General features: G+C 37.3%; 4 protein-coding genes across 4 annotated transcripts; all 4 read right to left on the bottom strand.

Moving 5' to 3' along the window:
• Positions 1 to 776: 776 nt before the first annotated feature.
• On the bottom strand, positions 777 to 3,569 carry LOC137742824 (uncharacterized). The gene has a single exon (XM_068482775.1). It carries the CDS (start codon positions 3,567 to 3,569, stop codon positions 777 to 779), a length of 2,793 nt encoding a protein of 930 aa, XP_068338876.1.
• Positions 3,570 to 5,005: 1,436 nt separating this feature from the next.
• LOC137742823 (uncharacterized) lies at positions 5,006 to 7,840 on the bottom strand. Its single transcript, XM_068482773.1, has one exon. The coding sequence runs from the start codon at positions 7,838 to 7,840 to the stop codon at positions 5,006 to 5,008; it is 2,835 nt and encodes a 944-aa protein (XP_068338874.1).
• A 2,623-nt stretch (positions 7,841 to 10,463) lies between these two features.
• On the bottom strand, positions 10,464 to 12,752 carry LOC137742822 (uncharacterized). Its single transcript, XM_068482772.1, has 2 exons — positions 11,827 to 12,752; positions 10,464 to 11,757 (listed from the first exon to the last, which is right to left on the bottom strand). Exons 1-2 carry the CDS (start codon positions 12,750 to 12,752, stop codon positions 10,464 to 10,466), a joined length of 2,220 nt encoding a protein of 739 aa, XP_068338873.1.
• Positions 12,753 to 14,671: 1,919 nt separating this feature from the next.
• Positions 14,672 to 17,416, bottom strand: LOC137742821 (uncharacterized). Its single transcript, XM_068482771.1, has one exon. The coding sequence runs from the start codon at positions 17,414 to 17,416 to the stop codon at positions 14,672 to 14,674; it is 2,745 nt and encodes a 914-aa protein (XP_068338872.1).
• Between the last annotated feature and the right edge of the window lie 8,997 nt (positions 17,417 to 26,413).

Genomic DNA, 26,413 nt, shown 5'->3' with positions numbered 1-26,413 from the left:
TATATTAGTGCCTAAGTGAATGAACTTTGCAGGAAGCAATCTGAGGGGTGAGGACGAGGGCCCTTGTCAGTGAAGCTACGGCCTTTGGCCATGCCCGGAGGGTTGCACTGAGGCAGAGACGAACACAAAGACCTTGCTACAGGAAGAAAGTTCTTAACCAATGAAGGTACAAGCTCCTTTACTCAATCTTTTTGGTTACGGACAGTTTTGATGATTATTTAGAGGAACTTTTGTGTTGTCTAAAATTGCATCATATCTGCATATATAGGTTTTAGATCAGTTGGTTCAAATCTCTTTCCCGTTAAGAGTATATTAGAATACCGTTATATAAATGAGAGAAAAAAGTGAACAAAATTACCACTATTTAGAAGGGATGCAAAGAACTCTATGGAATGCTGCTGGTTCTGCAACTATTCTGCAGATTATTCTAAGCACTCTAAACTTCCGCTTCTTTCCTATCCATGTCTTTCACATTTTTCTCGCTAGTTTTCATTTTGTTTTCTTATCAAAAATCTCTAGAATGTGTGCAGAAACACAGTTGAACAACAATTGAGTACTAAGTTTTATTGTATCCACGAGACATATTTGCATTAACCTATCACACACCGATTTCACTCTCATGACAGAAGCACATATTGTTTGTTATCTTAAAGAAAAGAAAAATGGAAGTTCACACATGATAGCTTACAAGTTCAACACATTACAAACGGAAAGCAAGATAAAAATAAGAAAAGCTAAAACTTGATACATACTAGTAAAAACGAGAGAAGATTAAATTACCCTTCAGTAGCAGTAGGGACCTTCTCATATTCACCCAACTCTATCAACTTTTGGGGGAGAATGCAACGGCCCCCAAACTTCTGCTGCAAGAAAATGACACCAGCAAACACTAAACCCCCAAAAGGAATTATGACATCACAAGCAGTGGAGTAAAAATCTGCTGCAGGGCTTGCATACAGGTACGACTCATTAAATTGGTGATGAGCAAAGTTGCGAGCCCTGTAAAGATCGTATGCATGTGGCAGCGCTCGAACAAAAGTTGTTCCTACATAGAACGAAATGGTTAGAGCATTTTCCTTTGATTTGCAGAACATGTTGAGCACAATTTGAGGCAGCAAAAAGCCGTCCAAAACCAAACCAGCACAAGATTTGAAGGCAATGCTAAAAATTGAGTGCTCCGCATAATAGCTCTTCTTCCAAATATGTTCATGCAGAAGCAAAGCTGTGAAAGCCCCTGTAACATATAGTAGTAAGGCCACAAAGAGAGTCTTTTTCTCCATGAGCCAGAGCTTGTTGCGATTTCCATTTTTTGATCTTGCTGACCAAGTTAGCTGCAGAAGACGGATTTGCAGCAAGAACGCTACCATCGTTATCACCCTCACAATTACCTCATTAACTTCAAGCCATCCTCCGGTTCCAAGGAACACATTTTGGCGGTTGGTGCTACTCATGAATATGGCTTCGAAGTTTAGCATAAGTGGTATCATGTAGCCAAGACTTAGAATTAGTAGCATGAAAACGGAAATGGAGGGAAGAACATCTGGATACTTTTTCACATGGAAGAGTTGTCGTGCCACAAAGAAGCACGCCAGCGTGGTGGATATAAGAACCAATATGATCTCCACATCCATCCTCCAAATGGACCGCCTTTCTTTGAAGAGGGTGAAGGAAGCTGAGGTTAAAACCCAAGTTTCAAAATGAAGAGGGTCTGACGTTTCTCGTGTGCTTTTTATGCTGCCCTTGATGAATCCCGAATTTTTGGTTGGATATGTTGGAGGGAACAGAAAATTGACAGCAATTTCGCAATCTACAGAATCATTTGTTGGCTGCTGACCCTTTGAGACCAGTTTTCTGCAGCCTATCATGCACAGGCTGCCTTCGGTTTCATCATAGATCCCTTCGGCAAAGATCTGCATTTCATTTAAAACTGATGTATTTTTAAACTTTGCATCAGATAGCCGGTGGATGCTTATTTTGTAGCTAATATTGTACGGATTGCTGTGGTTGAAGCTGTATCTCACAGGAGAGCTGTCAGGAGCTACAGATTCAGATTCAGATTCAGTGTTTGCCATCGAATTCACATCTTGCATCGAATACCAATACGCCTGATAAAATTGATTGCCAACAGAAATCGGGACAGAATTACCCCACACAGCTTGTCGTTTAGAATTCTTAGCTGACATATCAAAACTCATGTCATAAGAAAACGGACTTGGGTATACGTTGGTCTTGCGATGAGCAGTCTTCTTTTTTGGGCACAAATTGCTTACTTGTTTGGTTTTGGTGTACTCATACTTCACACCAGGAATCAGAACCCTTCCAATGTCATCCTGAGGACTTTCGAACATGATCTTCTCAAAGTAACCCGACTCTGTCACACTTTTGTTGCTCCAAATCTCCCCTGCCATGCTACTTGTCTTTCCGATTGTCCATACTGCAGGAAACCTCAAGGTAATTCTTGTTGAACAATCACCAACACGAGTATTGTTCCAAGAACCTGCTGCATCCAAGAATCGGCACGCAACACAAGACAGCTGATTTTTCTCTGCATCCCATGAGCCTTCTCCAGTCAAAGTTGTATTGGGATCGAATGGCCTTCGATACCAGACGTTGCTGCTGTCTACAAATTCCACCAGAAATCTCAACCTTTTCGCATCTTTCAGACACTCGATAGGCTTCAACGAAACAACACGAGCCAAACCAGATGCGATCAAAGGAGTGCAGTTCTTGGCAGGAGAGCACCGGCTTGAGTATTTGAGATCAAATGCATGATTTCGCACTTCTCTTGAGAGTACAGAACAAAATCTCTTTATATTCAAGGAACTTGTGGGATTGGAATTATCACTTCCACCAGAAGTACTTCTGTTTTCAGAACTATTTGAAATCAGAGTGTACTGGTAGTTCATACCAGGAAGCATCAAAATAGAGATAGGTTCAAAATAATCTGGATCATTCTTGGAACTGATCATGTTCCCCAAAGTTCCGCTAATCAAACTCGTGACACTAGTGGAATTCATGAAGTTGTAGAGCTTAAAAATAGGATGAATGTTGAGTGAATAACTTCGTCCTTTTGAGTTACCATAACCGGAACCAACCATACAAATCTTCCCGGAAGATTGTAACCAGAACCCACCAAGTTTAAAACGTATTGATCTTCTTGGACGAGGAACTGATCCAGATGAGAAACTGTTCCTTGTGGTGGAAGAATTCCCCACAAAGTAATATGTACCCGGAAATAGTAAAGTCCCTTGAATCTTGATCAAGCCTGGAACATCAGTTTCTCTAGTCTTCAAGATAAAGAATTGAACAGATTTTTCACTATGATTATACGATGAGATAGGACTTAGAATGCCACTGCCACCGCCACCAGTGTAGTAACCTGTGAGGAGGTGTTCGTAGGGCGGTCCTAGCGCAAAACCTTTCGGGAAAGATTGGGGAACAAATGAAGCACAGTGATCAGCGTAAGCGGTTTGGTGATCGTATTTAGAGGAAGCTGCAGAAGAGGTGGTGAAGAAAAGAAAGACGAACATAAGAAGATTTGGTAAAAAGATGATCATGGAGATAGCCATGGATTCTTTGGTCATGGACTAGATAAGTGGATTTCGAGAAAGATGATCAAGGAGACGATATTTTTATGCAGTACTAGTAGTACCAGGTCAACCATTAGCATTGGGATAGTCCTCTAGCGGTCCTACTGCTATGTAAGGAAGGACACTGTGAGGCCTGCAATCTGCATTGGAGTTGGCTTCAGTTGAATGTCCCATTTTCTTATTGAACAGTACAAGTACTTTGACAGTTAAGTTGAAAAAATAAACAATATAATCAATTTTTAATGGAAAAAAATTTGGAATCAGAAGAAATAAAAGATAATTATTGATGCTGTAAACTTGACAATTTCCACCCTTGCACACCTCCACTTGGTGTATAATATTCAAAAGTTGAATTGCAAACTTCAGATATATTGTTTTATGATATTTCCTATGAAGCTAACTTTGTCGCAGACGCGTTTGCTAGTGTGGGTTAGTTGTTTTTTTAGTATGGTTTGGTGAGAAACTTTTCCTACTGAGGCGAGACAACAAAGTGATGAAGAAATGAGTAACAAAAAGTTAGATAAGACTGCATAAAAATACATCTACATATGACCATTACGATGGCATATGAAAAGAATTTACAAATGACTATTTGGAAGATGTCATTTACAAATTTCTTTTACATATTTTCATAATGCTCATGTTGTGCATTGCTAATTCCTCTTATTTAATTTTTTGTGATCTATTTTATTCACCATTAATTATCTCAAAACGGCTTTGGAATTTGAAAATTCTTCATCTAAACGTACCCTTAACGTCCCGACTCATTTCCTCCTCATGCAATTGGTTGTAAACATACTAGTAGACGAAAAAATTGTCATAAAGAAAAATAAATAAAAATTATGACCATAACAAAGTTACTACATCATCAATTTGACAAAGTATTAGACCGTCAAGAAGATGAAAGACATCAAGATAAAAACAAAAATGAAAAACAGATCAAAGATAGAGATTGATGCGATTCCAAAAATCCAAGATACAATTTGTAAAAGTTAAAACCCTACGGCCCATTTTAAAAAGATAATTTTAACGAAAAGCTTTCGGTACTATTCACTTTAACGAAAAATCACATTTTTACACTAAAAAGTCAATCCTGTACTATTCACTTTACCTTTTATTTTGTGCTTATCGTTAAAACTCAAAGTTTTGAAACCCTTTTCATTAGTTTTCCTTTTTAAAAATTGCCTAACATTCAAAATTTATTCCAAGCATTACAACTGAGGTGTTCGACAAAATCGAAAAAAGAAATAAAGAAATAAAAAGCAAAACCATACAACTTTTCTTTCTTTTCTGAACTCCTCCTACATGCTTAAAAATCCAAAACAAAGAACATGTCCAATCCTCTCTACAGTCTGCATTCACTGTAACAGAAACCTCCACCGATAACGGAGGGCTACACCTGGTCACTTTGCTCATTACCCTTCAGTTTCAGCGACGGTCGGAACCTTCTCATATGCAACAAAATCTCTCAACTTTGGAGGAAGAACGCAAAGACCCCCAAACTTCTGCTGCAAGGAAATGATGCCGGCAAACAGCAGACCTCCGAACGGAATAAGGACATCCCAAGCAGTGGAGTAAAAGTCTACAGCAGAACCTGCATAAATGTGGGAATGATTCCATTGGCGAAGAGCAGAGTTGTGAGCCCTGAGCAGATCATATGCATGTGGCAGACCTCGAACAAAAGTTGTTCCGATGTAGAACCAAACAGACAGAGCCTTTTCCTTCGATTCACAGAACATGTTGAGCAGTATCTGAGGTAGCAGAAAACCATCCATCACTAAACCGGCATAAGACTTCAAGGCAGTACCCAAAATTGAATGGTCCGGATAGGAAGTTGCGGCGCTAATTTTGTGGCTTTTGGTCCAATTCTGTCTATGAAGAAGGAAAGCAGCTAAAGCCCCTGCAGCATATACAGGTAAAACCACAAAGAGAGATTTCCTTTCCTTGAGCCAGAGCTCCTTTCGGGTTCCATTTTGTGATCTTTCTGCCAATGTTAGCTGCAGAAGACGGATTTGCAACAAAAAAGCAACCATTGTTACCACTCTTACAATTTCCTCGTTAGCTTCAAGCCATCCACCGCCTCCAAGGAGCACATGTTGAACGTTGGTGTTATTCGCGAACATGGCTTTCAAGTTTAGCATAAGAGGTATCATGTAGCCCAGACTTAGAATTAGTAGCATGAAAGTGGAAATGGAAGGAAGCACATCGGGATGTTTTTTCACATGGAAGAGTTGTAATGCCACAAATACACATGCAAGTGTGGTGGATATCAGAACCAAGGTAATCTCCGCATCCATCCTCCAAATGGATCGCTCTGCTACAACTACAGTAATAGAATCTGAAGACAAACCCCAGCTTCCGAAATGAAGAGGATCAGACTCTTTCCGTGTGCTTTCAATGCTGCCCTTGATAACATCTGCATTCTTTTTGTTTGTTGGAGGGAACTGAAATTTGACAAGAATCTCACAATCTACAGAATCATCTGCTTCTTGTTGACTGTCTGGGCCCAGATTTCGGCATCCTACCATACACAGGCATCCATCAGTAGGATCGTAGATCCCTTCAGCATAAATTTTCACTTCACTTGAATTTGAAGATCTTTTCAGTTTAGAAATTACATTTCCCAACGGATTGAAATTGATGCTTATTTGGTAGCTGATATTGACAGGGATGTCGTTGTAGCTGTAGCTCACAGGAGGTACAAAGCGTTCCCTGCTTGCACCATTTAAATATCCATAACGATGGTAAAACCTGTTTCCGATTGAGACAGGAGCAGCACTGCCCCATGCAACCTCCCCTTTGTATTTGACTTGCATGCCAAATCGCATGTCATAAGAAAGCGGTTTTGGATATTTGTAGGTCTTGCGATGAGCAGCCTTCTTTCTCGGGCACATCTTGGTTACTTTGTCAAGTTTAGTATACTGATATTTCAAGCCTGGAGGTAGAAACCTTCCAATATAATTCTGAGGACTTTCAAATGTGATGCTTTCAAAGTAACCCAACTCTGTCGCATTTTTGTTGCTCCAAATATGGCCCACAGTGCTACTTGTCTTTCCGATCGTCCATATTGCAGGAAACCTCAAGCTCAATCTTGTTGAACAATCATCCACATGAGTACTATTAGTGATAGAATCTGTTGCATTCAAGATTCGACAAGCAACAACACATAGCTGATTGTTCCTTGCATCCCATGACGCTTCCCCAACCAGTGTTGTATTGGGATAAAAGGGCCTCCGGTACCAGGGATTGCTACTGTCTCCAAATTCGACTTGAACTCTCATCCTTTTTGTGTTCTCCGAACACTCAATAGCCTTCAACGACACAATGTGAGGTAAATCAGAAGCAGCAACCGGAGAGCAGTTCTTTGCAGAAAGGCAATGACTTGAGTATTTGAGCTCAAACTCCTGTCTTCTTACTCTTGAAAGTACTGAACAAACTGGCTCTATCGGCAAAGAACTCAGGTGAATATTTCTTCCTCCAGAACAACTGTTATCAGATTTATTTGACACCAAAGAGTACTCATAATTTATACGAGGAATTATCAAAATTGAGACTGGTTCAAAATACCGTGGATTGCTCTTAAATTTCATCGAGCTCTCTAAGGTTCCACTAATCAAACTAGCAACATTAGTGGAATTCATGACATTATACAGCTTAAGAACAGCAGGATAATAAAGCCAACGACCATGTCCCAAGTAATTAGAACTTGATCCAACCATGCAAATCTTCCCAGAAGATTCTGACCAGAATCCACTTAGTTTAAAGCTTACCGAACTTGGTCGATGACTTTTTGAGACATTTCCCACATAGTAAGACACACTGCTTCTTGGAAATAGAAGACTTCCTTCAATCATGAACAAGCCCGGTTCATAAGTTGTTTGAACACTCCAGAAGTTGAACTGAATTGAATCTTCGGGCTCGTGAAAAGGCAGAAATGATGATTTTTGACTGAGAATTCCACTTCCACCAGTGTAGTAACCTGTATGGCGGTTGAGGATTTGAGAACCTACATATATTCTTGGTTTTGACCAGCGAACAATTGAATCACAGTGATCAGAATAAGAGCTTTGATCATAAGGTGGAGAAGCCGATGAAACTGGATAAGAGAACTGATTAGAAGGTGGTGGATAAGACGATGAAATGGAGGGAAAAGAAAGGGCGGCAAAAACAAAGAAGAACATGAGAAGCTTTGGCAATGAGTACCACATCTTCAAAGAGGTGGTAGCAGAAGACAGGTGTTTCTTCTTCATGATCATTGGGAGAAAGATGAACAAGAAGAAGAACGAAAAGAAATTCAATGTGAAAGTACTGCAATGTTTCGATTGTTTTATGCACTTTCCATAGTCTGTATTCTACTGCAAAATACGGATTATATATCAAATTCGTTGTCGTGACAATTTCAAGGAGAGAAAGGAGCTGATTACTTTGTTTTAACAGACAAACAGAACAAACCAAACCGAGGACTGTGAAATCAAAGCTACATTTTGCTTTTGTGAATACCTAAGAGGACAAAAAGGACAAAGAAGTTGAAAATTGAGGAAATGATAAATGCACGCCAAAACAAGATTCTTATGCTCCGAATAGTTTCGACCATGAAATGAAAGACGATATGGAACTAGTTTTGGTGTGCAAATAACAGTTTCCGACATCTACACTTATGGGCTTAGGGGTTAGAACCATATTTTGGCCTGGTGGGCCCTAACATGATTCTCTTAAGGCTTTTCCTCAACTGGGTTCTGTGCTTTTCTCTTTGAAATAGATAAAAAAACAACGCATGCACTCAAGGTTTTGTTCGGAGTCTTTTTTGAGTTTCAGAACTTTCCCCTCTGGCTTTCTAATTATTTAACTGGATTATTGCTTACCAATTTCCTTTGAGATTTGTGCGTGTGTATTTGTTAATGCTCTGTTTCTTAGTTTGTTCAGGAGAAATTTTTTATTGTGACCGGAACACGGATACACCACGTGTTTTTATATAAATGGTGGGAAATTTTATTTTTTAAGTTATTAACATTTTAACACACATATCCTATCATTTGTATAATGACACGTATTATATCACTTCGTATACTAGTCACATTGAAAAATTTCTCTTTTTACAGGAAATGGAAATGCTCTCTGCATCTTCTTGGCAACCACGTATGCTCTCTCTCTCTCTCAAATTCTTTCATTTGGGGCCTAAAGGTGATGCTTTTTTGCCTAAAATATCATTTTGTTTATGATGCACATTCTGCATAGTTCAAAAAGCAATCTCTCTCTCTCTCTCTCTCTCTCTCTCTCTCTCTCTCTCTTTTTGTGGCTAAAATCATGACTTTTGTGTCATAAATTTGTTTTTGTTACATGGGGTTATGTTTATCTTTCAGATAATCAAAAAGCTTGAATCTTTACTAGGTTTCTTTAAATTTCTTTGAATTCTACTTAGTAATTTGGTTTAGAAATGTGCAGAATTACATTTAAGAGGATCATAAGGAAGAGAAGCACAGATCAGTTCACTGCTCTCTCGCTCTCTCGCTCTCTCTCTCTCTCTCTCTCTCCCCTCTCTGTTGTGTATAGCCTAATCAGAACTGTGTGTTCTCTTTCTTAATGAGGCTTTTGTTTTGAGTTTTATATATCTTAGTTTCAAACAACCGTATATGGTTTCATTCATATGCTTTTGTTTCAATGTTTTCTCTTTTACATACGCTATCATTTTGACTTCATTTTTTGGTATATTATTTTGTTTGGGTGAGAAGTTGGACGTCGTCTTCATTTGAAAACAACAAATCCTCTTTTCCATGGTGATCAGCGCAAAGAGAATCAACATACTTGAACATAACCTTTTGAGTTTTATGTAATTACTGAGACAATGGTCATATTAGTTGTCTTTGAAATCCGCCCCTTTGATTGTATACGTTCTTATAGCATGCATATCCATATATAGCAAGCAAAGTTTCACTTTATTAGTTCTTAGGTACTAGACCGTCTTTTTAGTTACTTTCAGTGGAAATTATTCATGCATGTTATGGATAATGGTTTCAAAACCCGCAGCAAAGAGCGGGCAAATTTTCTAGTGTAACCTAAATTACAAGATCTTCGTGACAACTGAAGTATGACAAAGGTAGCAACTATGGTTTAGGCCAGCTTACTACAACAAGAAAGCTACCATTGTTATTACTCTTACAATTACCTCGTTAACTTCAAGCCATCCATCGATTCCAAGGAACACATGTTGGCGGCTGGTGGTGTTCGTGAACAGGTATCATGTATCCGGAAGTTAGAATTAGTACCATGAAAATGGAAATGGAGGGCAGGAGTGGCGGACCAAGATTCTCAAATCGGGTGGTTCTTGGAGGTCGTATGAATTTATAATGAATTTTGAAAAGAAATAAGGTGACAAACATATGGTATAAAAGGTACTAGGTGAATATCCTCTTATTAATTAAAATGCTAAGTGACACAACCTTATTGGACAACAATTTGAAGAAAAAAAATGAGGAGTTGGTCACGTGGGAATTGGAAACCTACCCAGACCATTGGGTGGTCCTTGTGTCACGGGATGACTCTTTAAGCCTTCCGCCCGTGCGGCACTTAGACTTGAAACCTCGATGAACAAGCTAAGTAAGCCTTTGAAGCCTCGCTTCCCCGGATTGAATCACAAAGAAAGCTAAGATAGCTTGGAGAATGCTAAGATCACTTAGAAGATGGGAGAATGGAAGTTTTGTATTGAAACTTTGGAGAGCTTTACAATTGCTTACAACTCTTGGATTCTTGGATCCTTTGGCCAAATGGCCTTGCCTCCTATTTATAGGCCTAAGTAACCTCCTCAATGGAGGGTTCTAGAATTCCCTACTTACATCCAAAAATATCTAGAATAGTTCTAGATACAACTTGCCTAATCTAGATTGTTCTAGGTGAGGCTTGAATATCTACACTTGTGTGGATTATTCCGGAATGCCCTAGATTATCTTGAATGCTCCGCCATGTTCTTGATTTCTCCGGGACGTTCCAGAATCTTCTATGAAGACAAGGCTTAATGGGCTTGGATATATGATGTCTTGGGCATTTTCTTTGTTTGCAACATACGGCCCGTGACACTTGGAAGTCCTCACAAGCGCTTCTTCGTACTTTCAGGTGGTCCCTGAACCAACCGGGCCCATAATTGGATCCGCCTCTGGACAGAAGATGTTTCTTCACATGGAAGATTTGTAACACCACAAAACCACATGCGAGTGCGGTGGATATCAAAACCAAGGTGATCTCCACTTTCATTCTCCAAATGGATCGCCTTGGTGCAACTACAGAAATAGAATCTGAAGACAAATCCCAGCTTTCAAAATGAAGAGGATCGGAATTTTTCCGTGTACTTTTAATGCTGCCCTTGATAACACCTACATTCTTTTTGTTTGTTGGAGGCAACTGAAAATTGACAAGAATCTCGCAATCTATGGATTCATTTGTTTGTTGCTGATTGCTTGGGCCCAGATTTCGGCAGCCAACCATGCACAGGCTTCCGTCTGTAGCGTCGTAGATCCCTTCAGCATAAATTTTCACTTCACTTGAGTTCGAAGATTTTTGCAGTTTAGAAAGTACCTTTCCCAACTGATTGAAATTGATGGTTATTTGGTAGCTGACATTGACAGGGATGCTGTGGTAGCTGTAGCTCACAGGAGGTGCAAAGTCTCCACTGCTTGCAGCCTGTAAGTACAGATAACGATAGAGGTAGAAGCTGTCTGCACCGAAGAGAGGGACAGCGCTGCCCCAAGCTACCTCCCTTTTAGAATTTTTGACTTGCATGCCAAATTTCATTTCGGGAGAAAATGCTTTGAGATGTTTGTAGGTATTGCGATGAGCAGCCTTGTTTCTCGGGCACAACTTGATTACCTTGTCAATTTTAGTATATTCATATTTCAAATCTGGATGTGGAAACATTACCATATAATTCTGAGGGCTTTCAAAAGCGATGCTTTCAAAGTAACCCGACGCTGTCCCGTTTTTGCTGCTCCAAATTTGCCCCACGGTGCTACTAGTCTTTCCGATTGTCCATATTGCAGGAAATCTCAAGCTCAACCTTATTGAACAATCACCCACATGAGTACTAGTACTGATAGAATCTGTTGCGTTTAAGACTCGACAAGCAACAACATATAACTGATTGTTCTTTGCATCCCATGACCCTTCCCCAAGCAATATTCTATCGGGATAAAAGGACCTCCGATACCAGGAATTTTTACTTTATGCAAATTCCACTTCAACTCTCAACCTTCGTGTGTTCTCTGAACACTCAATAGCCTTCAACGACACGACATGAGGTAACTCAGAAGCTGCAAATGGAGGGCAGTTCTTTGTAGAAAGGTAATGACTTGAATACTTGAGATCAAACTCCTGCCCCTTTACAGTTGAAAGTACCGAACAAAATGTGGCCAATGGAAATGAACTTGAGGGAAAATCACTTCCAGCAGAACAACTGTTGTTGCATTTATTTGAAACCAAAGAGTACTCGTAATTTACACGAGGTGTCATCAAAATAGAGACTGTTCTGAAGTACCTTGGATCACTCTCAGAATTCATCGAGCTCTCTAAGGTTCCAGTAATTAAACTAGTAACACTAGTGGAATTCATGACATTATAGAGCTTAAGAACAGCGGGATAATAAAGCCAACGACCATGTCCCAAGTAATTAGAACTTGATCCAACCATGCAAATCTTCCCAGAAGATTCGGACCAGAACCCACTTAGTTTAAAGCTTACCGAACTTGGTCGACGATGAGTTGTGACATTGCCCACATAATAAAACGCACTGCCTCTTTGAAATCGAAGACTTCCTTCAATCTTGAACAAGCCTGGTACGTAGGTTCTTTGAACACTCCAGGGGGTGAACTCAATCCAGTATTCGGACTCGTGATAAGGCTGAAATGATGAGTTTTGACTAAGAATGCCACTTCCACCAGTGTAGTAACCTGTATGGCGCTTGAGAATTCGAGAGCCTACATATCTACTTTGCATTGACTGGGGAACGATTGAATCACAATGATCAGAATAAAAGATGTGATCAAAAGGTGGGGAAGGCGACGAAACTGAATAAGAGAAGTGATCAGAAGGTGGAGGAGAAGATGATGAAATAGAGGCCAAAGAAAAGGCGGCGAAAACAAAGAAGAACATGAGAAGCTTTGCCAATGCGTAACACATCTTCAAAGAGGTGGTAGCATAAGACTATTGGTTCTTTCTGTACACTTGGGAGAAAGATGAACAAGAAGACGACCACAGAGAAATTCAATGTAAAGGTACTGCAATGTTTCGATTGTTTTATGTGCTTACCACATCAAAGTCACTTTCGTGACAGATTCAAAGAGAATGAGGAGTTTATGACAATTTTCAAAGACAAGAAGAACAAACAAAACTCAAGACTGTGAAACCCAAGCTGCATTTTGTTTTTTATGAATGATAAAAGAACAAAAATATGGGGACAAAGGAAAAGGAAAATATCGGAAATGCTAATTGCGCTCCAAAACTAGCTTCTTAGTTCTTAAACTCAATACTTTCATACATGAAAGATTTGAATCAAACTATTTTTAGAGTGGAAATAACAGTTTCTGATATCTATGGTTTATAAGATCAGCGGTTTGAATCATGAAATTACACGCCATACAGAATGCAACCAAAATTAGAAGCATCTATGTGCCAATTGGAGTTCGAAAAAGGAGCACGTTTGGCCAGCTTAGCAGCGTTCCCGCCTCCTTCCGAGTTCGAACCCCCATTCCAGTATATTAGACTACGTTAGGCCTGTTTGATAACCATTTTGTTTTTAGTTTTTGACTTTCAATTCAATTTAATGCTAGAGGTGGAGAGGAAATACATGGGAGAAGGGATATACAACGATGACGGAATGATAATAGGATAGATGTAGAAGGAACGAATAAGAAAAGGGACACCAAAAGCCGAAAACTATTTCAAGTTATTTTCACTTTTAAGATTTTATTTACATTCATTCATTTTTATTTATTTCTTTCTCTCACATCACACTCTTGTTTTCTCCTTATACTTTTCTACGTTTTCTTATATTAAAAACTGTAAACGAAAAATAAAAAATTTAAGAAAGATTGTTAAAATTTAAGTCCCTTAAAAACAAAAAACAAAATGTCCCTTTCGTTAAATTTTAAATCTTTCTCATTAAATAAAGTTGATTTTTATTGTCTCTATATATAATGCTCCTTAAAAACAAAACACAAAAAGTCCCTTTCGTTTTCTCCTTATACTTTTCTACGTTTTCTTATATCGAAAACTATAAACGAAAAACAAAGTCGTTATCCAATGAGCCCTTAGAATATTGCTTTGTCAAAAAAGGTTAGATACCAATTATTAGGCCTAAGTGAATTGAACTTTGTAGCAAGCAATCTGAGGAGTGAGGACGTGTGCCCATGTCAATGAAACTAGAGCCTTTGGCCATGCTCGGAGGGTTCTGAGTAAAAGGGTTGCATTGAGGCGGAGACGAACACAAAGAGCTCGGTGCAGGAAGAAAGTTCTTAACCAATGAAGTTACAAGCTCCTTCACTCAATCTTTTTGGTTACGGACAGTTTTGATGATTATTTATAGGAACTTTTGTGTTGTCTAGAATTGCATCAAATCTGCATGTGTAGGTTTGAGATCAGTTGGTTTGAATCTCTTCCCCGTTAACTAGAGTATATTAGAATACCGCTTTGTAAAAGAAACATAAGGTGACAAAAATGAACACTATTCAGAAAGGATGCAAAGAACTCTGTGGAATGCTGCTGGTTCTGCAACTATTCTGCAGATGTCTCACATCCAAAATTTATTCTAAGCACCTCTAAACTTGCGCTTCTCTCTTTCTCCATGTCTTTCACGTTTTTCTCGCTAGTTTTGTTTTTGTTTTCTTATCGAAAATCTCTAGAATGTGTGCGCAAACATGATCAAAAACCTGTGACGAAGCAAATATTGTTTTCTAATCTTATAGAAAAGAAAAATGAAAATGCACACATTATAGCTTACAAGTTCAACATATTACAAACAGAAAGAAAGATAAAAGGAAAAAAGGAAAAAACACTAAAACATGATACATACTCAAAAGTACAGACGAGAGAAGACTAAATTACCCTATGCTAACAGTAGGGACCTTCTCATATTCACCCAACTCTATCAACTTTTTGGGGAGAAAGCAACGACCCCCAAACTTCTGCTGCAAGAAAATGACACCAGCAAACACTAAACCCCCAAAAGGAATTATGACATCCCAAGAAGTGGAGTAAAAATCTGCTGCAGGGCTTGCATACAGGTACGACTCGTTGAATTGGGGATGAGCAAAGTTGTGAGCCCTGTAAAGATCGTATGCATGTGGCAGCGCTCGAACAAAAGTCATTCCTACGTAGAACGAAATGGATAGAGCATTTTCCTTTGACTTGCAGAACATGTTGAGCACCATTTGAGGCAGCAAAAAACCGTCCATAACCAAACCGGAGTAAGATTTGAAGGCAATGCTTAAAATTGAGCGCTCGGCGTAGTTGCTCTTCTTCCAAATCTGTTTATGGAGAAGCAAAATGGCGAAAGTCCCTCCAACATATAGTAGTAAGACCACAAAGAGAGTCTTTTTCTCCATGAGCCAGAGCTTGTTGCGATTTCCATTTTTTGATCTTGCTGACCAAGTTAGCTGCAGAAGACGGATTTGCAGCCAGAAAGCTACCAGTACCATTGTTATCACCCTCACAATTACCTCATTAACTTCAAGCCATCCTCCGGTTCCAAGGAACACATTTTGGCGGTTGGTGCTACTCGTGAATATGGCTTCAAAGTTTAGCATAAGTGGTATCATGTAGCCAAGACTTAGAATTAGTAGCATGAAAATGGAAATGGAGGGAAGAACATCTGGATACTTTTTCACATGGAAGAGTTGTCGCGCCACAAAGAAGCACGTCAGCGTGGTGGATATAAAAACCAATATGATCTCCACATCCATCCTCCAAATGGACCGCCTTTCTTCGAAGAGGGTGACGGAAGTTGAGGTTAACTCCCAAGTTTCAAAATGAAGAGGGTCGGACTTTTTTCGTGTGCTTTTTATGCTGCCCTTGATGAAACCCGAATTCTTGGTTGGATTTGTTGAAGGGAACAGAAAATTGACAGCAATTTCGCAATCTACAGAATCATTTGTTGGCTGCTGACCCTTTGAGGCCAGTATTCTGCAGCCTACCATGCACAGGCTGCCTTCGGTTTCATCATAGATCCCTTCGGCAAAGATCTGCGTTTCGTTTAAAACTGATGTATTTCCAAACTTTGCATCAGATAGCCGGTCGATGCTTATTTTGTAGCTAATATTGTACGCTTTGCTGTGGTTATAGCTGTATCTCTCAGGAGCGGTAGATTCGTCTTCATCTTCAGCGCTTGCAATCGAATACCGATACGCCTGATGAAATTGATCCCCAACAGAAATCGGGACAGAACTGCCCCATGCAACTTGTCCTTCAGAATTCTTAGCTGACATACCAAATCTCATTTCATAAGAAAACGGATCCGCGTACACATTGGTCTTGCCACGAGCGGTCTCCTTTTTTGGGCACAACTTGTTTACGGTGTTGATTTTCGTGTACTCATACTTCGCGCCGGGAATCGAAATCCTTCCATTGCCATCCTCAAGACTTTCGAACGTGATCTTTTCGAAGTAACCCAACTCTGTCACAGTTTTGTTACTCCAAATCTTCCCCACCATGCTACTACTGTTTCCGATTGTCCATACAGCTGGAAATCGCAAGCTCAATCTTGTTGAACAATCACCGACGCTAGTATTGTTCCAAGAGCCTGCCGCAACCAAGAATCGACATGCAACAAAAGACAGCTGATTTGTCTCTGCATCCCATGAGCCTTCCCCAGCCAGTGTTGTATTGGGATCGAACCTTCGATACCAGAAGTTGCTGCTGTCTTCAAATTCCACCAGGACTTTCAACCTTCGTGTGTTCTCCGAACATTCAATAAGCTTCAAGAACATAAACCGAGGAAAACTAGACGCAGCAACTGGGGTGCAGTTTTTCGCAGATACGCAACGGCTTGAGTATTTGAGATCAAATGCATGGTATCGCACTTCCCTTGAGAGTACAGAACAAAATCTCTTTATATTCAAGGAACTTGTGGGATTGGAACTATCTGTTCCACCAGAAGTACTGATGGTCTCGGATTTATTTGAAATCAGAGTGTACTGGTAGTTCATGCTAGGAAGCATCAAAATAGAGATTGGTTCGAAATAATCTGCATCATTCTCGGAACTGGTTATCCTCTCCAAGGTTCCGCTAATCAAACTTGTGACATTAGCGGAGTTCGTGAAATTGTGGAGCTTAAGAACAGAATGAATCTGATGCAAATAACTTCGTCCTTGCAAGTAATCATAACCCGAACCAACCATACAAAGCTTTCCGGAAGATTGTGACCAGAACCCACCAAGTGTAACACGTATTGATCTTCTTGGACGAAGAACTGATCGAGATGAGGACCCGTTACTTGTGGTGTAAGTACTTCCCACAAAGTAAAACGCATCTCTCGGAAATATCAAACTCCCTTGAAGCTTGATCAGGCCTTGAACATCAGTTTCTCCAATGCTCTGGATAACGAATTGAACAGAGTTTTCGTTAGGATAATACAATGGGCTAGGACTAAGAACTCCACTGCCACCGCCACGGGTGTAGTAACCTGTGTGGTAGTGTTGGTCGGGCGGTCCTTGCGCGTCTCCTTTCGGGGAAGACTGGGGAATAAATGAGGCACAGTGATCAGGGTAAGCTTTTTGGAGATCGAATTTAGAAGAGGCTGCAGAAGAGGTGGCGAAGAAAAGAAAGAAGAACATAAGAAAGACAGCCATGGATTCTTTGGTCATGGACTAAATGAGTGGATTTGGAGAAAGACGATGAGGAACAAGAACGAAAGGGGATGCGATTGGTATATCTGATCGATGTGGAAATAGTGTGAGGATATTACTAGTAGGACTAATGTGACCGTCACACGAGATGGTACATTATGTGTCCTTATATAAATAGTGGAATATGTGTGTTAAAAGGTTAATAACTTAAAAACTAAAAATTTTCACCATTTACATAAAAACACGTAGTATATCATCCATATTTCTGTCACAATTAAAAATTTCTTGCGAGTGTGGGTCAGTTTGCTGTTTCTAATGTAGTTTGTTGGGAAACTGGAGGCCAAACTGCTGGCTTTTCGATTTCTGTCAATTTAGTTGCCCAAAAGTCTTCTCGTTGTAACCTTTCCTACAATAATACCAGAAATAAAGTTGAAGCATCACCCTGATCTATGAAACCATTTAGCAATGAAGATCCAACTCTTTATAAATCCTTGCAAAATTCTTTTAACTTTTTGATTCATATCCTTCTTATGTTCTTCGTTATAACATATTAGCTGACGAAAAAATTGCCATAAAAAAGAAGAAATAAATCAAAATTATGACCAAATTATTTCAATTTGCGATCAAAATTATATTTTACGTTGACGTTTGTTTATCATTTTTTTTCCAATCAATTGTTGTTAGCCTTCATTGACTTGGAAAATGTAGCATTGCAAGACTTCCAAGTCTGTCTCATGAGTCATGACGATAAGACGATGTTGAGATTTAGCTTTTAATTGGTAGAGAGGGACCAATTTAAAAGGAAGGACTCGGTAAGGAGACAAAGCTGTAACTCCACTAAGTCAAGGTCAACCTACACTTGGAAAAATGAACCGAACCAAAGAACAAAATAAAGCAAGAACAGGAGGAAAAGGATACGGATGATCTATGATGGATAGTTTAGATTATGGAATTTTTAGGATTTTCAAGATTGGATCGATAGAAAATTACTTGCGAGCTATCAGTCCACTAATACTTCTCTTATTATCACAAAACAGGTTCTAAATTAGCTTTTCATTTTCCAGATCGATGAGAAAACAAGAAAACTTGTGTTGTGCACACCCCATATGTCATCATAATTCACAGGGAGCATGAACTTCAACTTGAGAACATATAATTTCACCATGGCAATAATCTCAATTAAGACTAAGACCTACCAAAATTCATATTAATAGATTCGTGGGTTTACTATATATAATGAGTCTTCGTCAATCCAAAGTGCATGTATCCCACCACAAAAGTGAATAAGAATAAAAACTTTCAGGGTTAGCTCAAGTGATCAAGTGAGGAGAAATAATGGAGTAATCATTTCACAGTAGAGAACTCAAAGATGAGCGGCACAATCAATTAGAATAAGTTAAAGGCCTTATTTCGAAGTAAGAGATATAGGTCGGAATCAAAACCCAATAAAACATGTCCAAAGCGCATGCCAACACGTATTTGGTTTCAGAATTAATATTCGTGGTCACTTTTAAAAACTGTCAGTATAAGAAATAATGTAGTACCAATGTTTAATTTGTACCATGTTTTTGTACAATATTTTCATATCATCTTAGGTGACATTTGATGTGGACAGCTATATCATTTAAATTAATTAGACTTTTAAATTTAATTCATTATTTAATAAACTAATAATTAATAAAAACTAGTGAATTAAATGATAATTGTGATATACGAGAAGTCTTTCTCCGTCAGGAAGACATCCCCATTTTTTTTTTTTTGAAAAATGGGGATCCATTCCCTTAAAGGTTTCCTAGTGGAACAAGCCCTTTAAGGGAAGGGATTCCTATTTTTCAAAAAAAAAAATGAGGATACCCCTCTTGACCATTAGATTTGACTTTAATGAAATTCTGTGGTTGAGATTAAATTACAGGCCACAGAATCTCAACCATAAGATTTCATTAAAGTCAAATCTAACTGTCAGAAGGAAGTCCCTATTTTTTTGTGTGTGTTAAAAGGTTAATAACTTAAAAATTAAAATTTTTCACCATTTACATAAAAACATGTGGTGTATCATCCATGTTCGTGTCATAACTATAAATTTCTTGCTAGTGTGGGCCAGTTTGCTATTTCTAGTGTAGTTTGTTGGGAAACTCGAGGCCAAACAGCTGGCTTTCCGATTTCTGTCAATTTAGTTGCTCAAAAGTCTTCTCGTTGTAACCTTTCCTACAATAATACTAGAAATAAAGTTGAAGCATCACCCTGATTTATGAATCCATTTAGCAATGAAGATCCAACTCTTTATAAATCCTTGCAAAGTTCCTTTTAACTTTTCAATTCATATCCTTCTCATGTTCTTCGTTGCAACATATTAGCGGACGAAAAAATTGTCATAAAAAGAAGAAATAAATCAAAATTATGACCAAATTATTTCAATTTACGATCAAAATTATATTTTACGTTTACGTTTGTTTATCATTTTTTATCCAATCAATTGTTGTTAGCCTTCATTGACTTGGAAAATGTAAGCATTGCAAGACTTCCAAGTCTGTCTCGTGAGTCATGACGATAAGACGATGTTGACAGTTAGTTAGCTTTTAATTGGTAGAGAGGGACCAAGAGGTGGATTGTCTGTCCTCCCATTTTATATTCTACCCATACCCTCCTGTGATGTGTGGTCACGGTTAAGCCACTTCAACATTTTATATTAAATTTTTATAAAAATAATAAAACAAAAAGTAATAAGAATATAAAATATTGACGTGACTTAACCATGACTATGCAAAAAGAAGAGCATGAAAAAAATATAAAAATAAGAGAACAGACAATCTACCTCCCCCAATTTAAAAGGAAGGACTTGGTAAGGAGACAAAGTCCTAACTCCACTAAGTCAAGGTCAACCTACACTTGGAAAAATGAACCAAACCAAAGAACACGATAAAGCAAGGACAGGTAGAAAAGGAAATGGATGATACGATAGATAGTCCAGATTACGAAATCTTTAGAATCTCCAAGATCAGATCTTTTTTCGGTAGAAAATTACTTGCGAGCTATGTCAAGGTCAACCTACACTTGGAAAAATGAACCAAACCAAAGAACACGGAAAAATGAACCAAACCAAAGAACACGATAAAGCAAGGACAGGTAGAAAAGGAAATGGATGATACGATAGATAGTCCAGATTACGAAATCTTTAGAATCTCCAAGATCAGATCTTTTTTCGGTAGAAAATTACTTGCGAGCTATGTCAAGGTCAACCTACACTTGGAAAAATGAACCAAACCAAAGAACACGGAAAAATGAACCAAACCAAAGAACACGATAAAGCAAGGACAGGTAGAAAAGGAAATGGATGATACGATAGATAGTCCAGATTACGAAATCTTTAGAATCTCCAAGATCAGATCTTTTTTCGGTAGAAAATTACTTGCGAGCTATGTCAAGGTCAACCTACACTTGGAAAAATGAACCAAACCAAAGAACACGATAAAGCAAGGACAGGTAGAAAAGGAAATGGATGATACGATAGATAGTCCAGATTACGAAATCTTTAGAATCTCCAAGATCGGATCTTTTTTCGGTAGAAAATTACTTGCGAGCTATCAGTCTACTAATATTTATCTTATTTATCATAAAACAGGTTCTAAATTCGCATTTCATTTTCCAGATCGATGAGAAAACAAGAAAACTTCTTGTGTTGTGCACACCCCAATTGTCATCATAATTCATAGGGAGCATGAACTTCAACTTGAGAACATATAATTTCACCATAGCAATAATCTCAATTAAGACTAAGACCTACCAAAATTCATATTAGTAGATTCGTGGGTTTACTATATATAATGAGTCTTCGTCAATCCAAAGTGCATGAATCCTACCACAAAAGTGAATAAGAATAAAAACTTTCAGGGTTAGCTCAAGTGATCAAGTGAGGAGAAATAATGGAGTAATCATTTCACGATAGAGAACTCAGAGATGAGCGACATTGTCAGTTAGAATAAGTTAAAGGCCTTATTTCGAAGTACGAGAGATAGGTCGGGATCAAAACCTAATAAAAAAACGTGTCCAAAGCGCATGCCAACACGTATTTGGTTTCAGTAATGTTCGTGTTTAGCTTTAAAAATTGTCAGTATAAAAAATAATGTAGTACCAGTGTTTAATTTATAGCATGTTTTTGTACCACATTTTCATACCATTTTAGGTGGCATCTGATGTGTACAGCCACATCATTTGAATTGATTAGATTTTTAAATTTAGTTCATTATTTAATAAACTAATAATTATGAAAAACTAGTTAATTAAATGATGATTGTGGTATACGAGAAGTCTTTCTCCTTTATTTCCTTGGGTTTTGCAAATTTTTCAAATGATGTGGTTGTCCACATCAGATGCCACCTAAGGTGGTATAGAAATGTGGTATAAAAACATGATATGAATAGCATTACTCTTTAAGAATATATAATGTTAGGGAGACTAAATTTTTTAAACTAAATTCACAAACCAAATGATGTAAGTTACAAATAATTAGATTATTAATTAAGTATCGATTAACTTACTTTTTTTATTTATTGGTGACGCGGTATTTGGTTTGCAAATATGGTCTCATTATCCTTAAGAAATAGTCAATGTTTAGTTTAAAAAATAGTCAATTTAAGAAAGTGTAGTACCCGTGTTCAGTTTAAGAAATAGTCAGTGTTCAGTGCAAGAAATAGTTATAGTGTTCAGTTTAATAAATAATGATGGTACCAATGTTCAGTTTTCAGAAATAGTCATTGTTTAGTTTAAGAAATAGTATAGTATCTGCATTCAGTTTAAGAAATAGTATAGTACTCGTATTCAGTTTTAGAAAAAATCAGTTTAAAAATATCAATGTTCAGTTTAAGAAAGATTCGTTAAAATTTAAGTCCCTTAAAAACCCAAAAAAAAAAGTCCCTTTCGTTAAAGTTTAAACCTTTCTCATTAAATAAAGTTGAATTTTATTGTCTCTATATATAATGCTCCTTAAAATAAACCTAGCCCAAAATATTTTTCATTAAACCTCCCGTAAAGACTAATTGGACAAGTAGACAAAAGAGGTGGTCTATTTTCCAAAACCTACAACTGATGACTTGTAATGAGTTTAAGAGAAAGTTTCCTCCTTATTTTTTTACTCCATAATTTATGTTTCTTTGAATTCCAACTGCAAAACGTCATCCATATTCCATAAAGTTACAAATTCAGTCATCAAGAATTAGACAGTCTTAATTAGGATGCTGAAATATTCAACTGATAATGGAGTATCAATGTTCAATTTAAGAATAGATAATTAAGTATCGATTAATTTTTTAAACTAAATTCACAAACCAAATGATATAAGTTACAAATGATTGAATTATTAATTAAGTATCGATTAATGTGTTTAATTTGTTATTGGTAACATGTCATTGATTTGCAAATTTGATCTCTCTAGCATTATCTTTAAGAAATAGCTAGTGTTTAGTTTAAAAAATAGTCAGTTTAAGAAAGTACAGTACCCGTGTTCAGTTTAAGAAGTAGTCAATGTTCAGTGCAAGAAATAGTTATAAAATGTTCAGTTTAAGAAATAATGATCGTACCAATGTTCAGTTTTCAGAAATAATCATAGTTCAATTTGAGAAATAGTGTAGCACCCGTATTCAGTTTAAGAAATAATGTTGTACCTGTATTCAGTTTCAGAAAAATCAGTTTAAAAAATATCAATGTTCAGTTTAAGAAATCTTCATTAAAATTTAAGTCCCTTAAAAAGAAAAAGTCTCATTCGTTAAAGTTTAAGCATTTCTCGTTAAATAAAGTTGTTTTTTATTGCTTCTATATATAAAACTCTCTAAAATAAACCTAGCCCAAAATCTTTTTCATTAAAGCTTCCGTAAAGACTAATTGGACAAGCAGACAAGAGGTGGTCTATTTTCCAAAACCTACTTATGACTTGTAATGAGTTTAAGAGAAAGTTTCCTCCTTGTTTTTTGACTCCATAATTACGTTTCTTTGAATTCCAACTGCAAAACGTCATCCATGTTCCATAAAGTTAATTCAGTCGACAAGAATCAGACAGTCTTAATTAGGATAGAGGTGGTTTGATATGGGATCTCAAATTGAGAATGAGACTTCGAATCTCAAATCGAAAATTTTTGGTAAGAGATTTGAAGACTAATCCTAAACTAAAATTTCGGTATTTCCAATTTTCAGGATTTTCGAAATTTTTTCGGTATTTCGGGATGGTTTCGTATTCCCAAATTTCATACAAATTGAAATAGCAATCATTCATACTAAGTTAAATTAAGGAGAAATTAGGTTCATATCTCTATTTAATAACTGTCATTAATTATTTTAAAAATAAACTATTTACATGTCAAGTTAATTAAGTTTATTTTTAAATATATTTATTTATTGTTAGAACCGTTTCATTTGGCATATTTATATTTCTGGCTAAACTTTTTATCATATATTTCTATTTCTAGTTTGTACCCAGTTTTAGTTTGCAACCTTTTTTTTTAAATTGTACCAATTTTCTTTTAAATTTTAATTTGTACCCATATATTAATTTCTTTTTGTCCTTAATTTTTTAAACTTTTATTTGTACTCATAATATTTTTAACCTTTTATTTCTACCCATGATTTATTTATAATGTACCCATTATTCTTTACAAATGTACCACTTTCTTATATGGAAAATGTATCCTTTTTTTTGTAAGTACCATTTTTTATGTAAAATGCACCCATTTTTTTAATGTAAAATGTAACATCCCACATCGCCCAAAGAAGTGGATCTTGTAAGTCTTATATGTATATTCTCATCTTTACCTAGCACGAAGCATTTTGACGGCTCACTGGCTTCGGATTCCATAGGAATTCCAAAGTTAAGCAAGTTCGTGCAAGAGTAATCCCAGGATGGGTGACCCACTGGGAAGTTCTCGTGTGAGTTCCCAAAAACAAAACCGTGAGGGCGTGGTCGGAGCCCAAAGCGGACAATATCGTGCTATGGTAGAGTCAGGCTCGGGTTATGGTGGGGGCCCAGGCCAGGATGTGACAATTTGGTATCAGAGCCAATCCCTAGCCAGAAATGTGCCGACGAGGACGTCAGACCCCTAAGGGGGTGGATTGCAAGATCCCACATCGCCCAGGGGAGTGGATCATGTAAGCCTTATATGTATATTCTCATCTTTTCCTAGCACAAGGCCTTTTGGGAGCTCACTGACTTCGGATTCCATAGGAACTCCAAAGTTAAGTGAGTTCGCGCGAGAGCAATCCCAGGACGGGTGACTCACTAGGAAGTTATTGTGTGAGTTCTCAGAAACAAAACTGTGAGGGCATGGTCGGGGCCCAAAGCGGACAATATCGTGCTACAGTAGAGTCGAACCGGGAATGTGGTGGGGCCCGAGCTAGGGTGTGACATAAAATCTATTTATTTTTTTAATCTAAAATGTACCATTAATTTTTTATATATAAAATGTACCCAATTTTTTGTTATATAAAACGTTCCCTTTTTTTTGTATTAAATGTATCAATTTGGTATGTAAAATGTATCAATTTTTTATATGTAAAATGTAGCCAAAATTTATTATATACATATACTCATATTTTATAAAAATAAAATAAAATAAAATCTCTTTTTTTTTTTTTTTTTTATAATCTAGAATGCACCCATAAGCATTTTTTTTTAATCAAAACCCATAAGCAATTTTGAATAATTGAATTGATAGTGTAAATGAAAGCAAAAAAATTGTTGAGTATCTATTAGTATATTATTGCATCTCTTTTATTATGATGTCATTTATATGGCAGGAGAGGGACTTCGATACAAAACCTAAAATGCATAAGGTTTGAGTTTATAACAGTTAAGAACCAGGGATCGCAACTAAATTATCCCTTAAATTAACATGCAACCTAAATAAAATAAGTAACAAATCCAAAAGTAAAAAAAATAAGTTACAAACCTAATATGTTCGAAAACTAACAATACAATTTTTTGATTTCTTATTGAAGAAATAGACATGTTTGTGGGAGGTTCGTACCAACAAATGTGGCGATAAAGGACTATGGTTACTACCTTAGACCACACCAATTATATTGCCACTAGTAGTTAGCAACAATTCAAATGTATAATAATAGATATAAATATATAATAATATATATTATTTATTTTCGGTTCGGTATGGGATTACTGAAAGATTGAGTACACAATACCAAATCCCGTACCAAAATTTTGAGATCGGTTCGAAATTTCAACCCGAAAATTTCTGGAATTTTGGTTTGGGATCGAGATTTTTTTGGTTTGGTTCGGAATTTTTGGAAATTTTTTCCAACCCTAAATTAGGACGCTGGAATATTCAATTGAACCAATTGTTTATTACTATTTAAAATTAATTAGGACTAAATGTAGAGTTTAGATAGGAGTTACTGCTAAAACACTATCCCAAATTATCATTGGGATAAGTCGAACTTGGACTACCATTCAATTTAATTATTATAAAATAATCAAGCCCGCGATCATTGTCTAAAACCGGCGTCCATAATTCCTTTTTTTTTTTTGGTGAATTCCGGCAAGTGGACATCGATCAATGCCATCCCTGTATATTTAAAGGGACCAAAGTGAGGAGAGAGGTCAACTTTGGGGACAACATTGATAAATATTGGAATTGAGGGACCAAAACAGCAACTTAAAGGACCTATCATATTCTCTTCTTCTTTTCCTTCCCCATTCAAATGACACGCAGGCTAAATGACGAGAGAGACGAGAGGAGAGAAACCGAAAAATGACTTCATTTCATAATAAGATTCTAAAGATCTGGAATTTCTACTCCTCTACAATTAGTTACAGAAAAGTTTGATGAAAATTCAGGCCGGATTTTCAGCTTTACCATTTCTGTAAAACTATATTCTGCGGCGACAATTGCGGAAAGGAAGTTTCGGTTCAGAGCAATCCCATCCATCCTGGCATCTATATACATTATCCCAAAACATATTTACGCAGATGGATGGATTCCATGAAAGACGCTCTAATAA

This window comes from Pyrus communis, chromosome 8 (assembly GCF_963583255.1).
Source record: "Pyrus communis chromosome 8, drPyrComm1.1, whole genome shotgun sequence".
In the NCBI taxonomy this organism is placed as follows: Eukaryota; Viridiplantae; Streptophyta; class Magnoliopsida; order Rosales; family Rosaceae; genus Pyrus; species Pyrus communis.
This window is presented reverse-complemented; position numbering and strand designations above follow the sequence as displayed.

Bases quoted from the DNA above. Each gene is read 5' to 3' on its own strand.
- LOC137742821 (XM_068482771.1), bottom strand. From the start codon at position 17,416: ATGGCTGTCTTTCTTATGTTCTTCTTTCTTTTCTTCGCCACCTCTTCT.
- LOC137742824 (XM_068482775.1), bottom strand. From the start codon at position 3,569: ATGGCTATCTCCATGATCATCTTTTTACCAAATCTTCTTATGTTCGTC.
- LOC137742822 (XM_068482772.1), bottom strand. From the start codon at position 12,752: ATGTGTTACGCATTGGCAAAGCTTCTCATGTTCTTCTTTGTTTTCGCC. The intron at 11,758-11,826 runs GTTGAGAGTTGA...TTATCCCGATAG, and splicing joins TGTTCAGAGAACACACGAAG to AATATTGCTTGGGGAAGGGT.
- LOC137742823 (XM_068482773.1), bottom strand. From the start codon at position 7,840: ATGAAGAAGAAACACCTGTCTTCTGCTACCACCTCTTTGAAGATGTGG.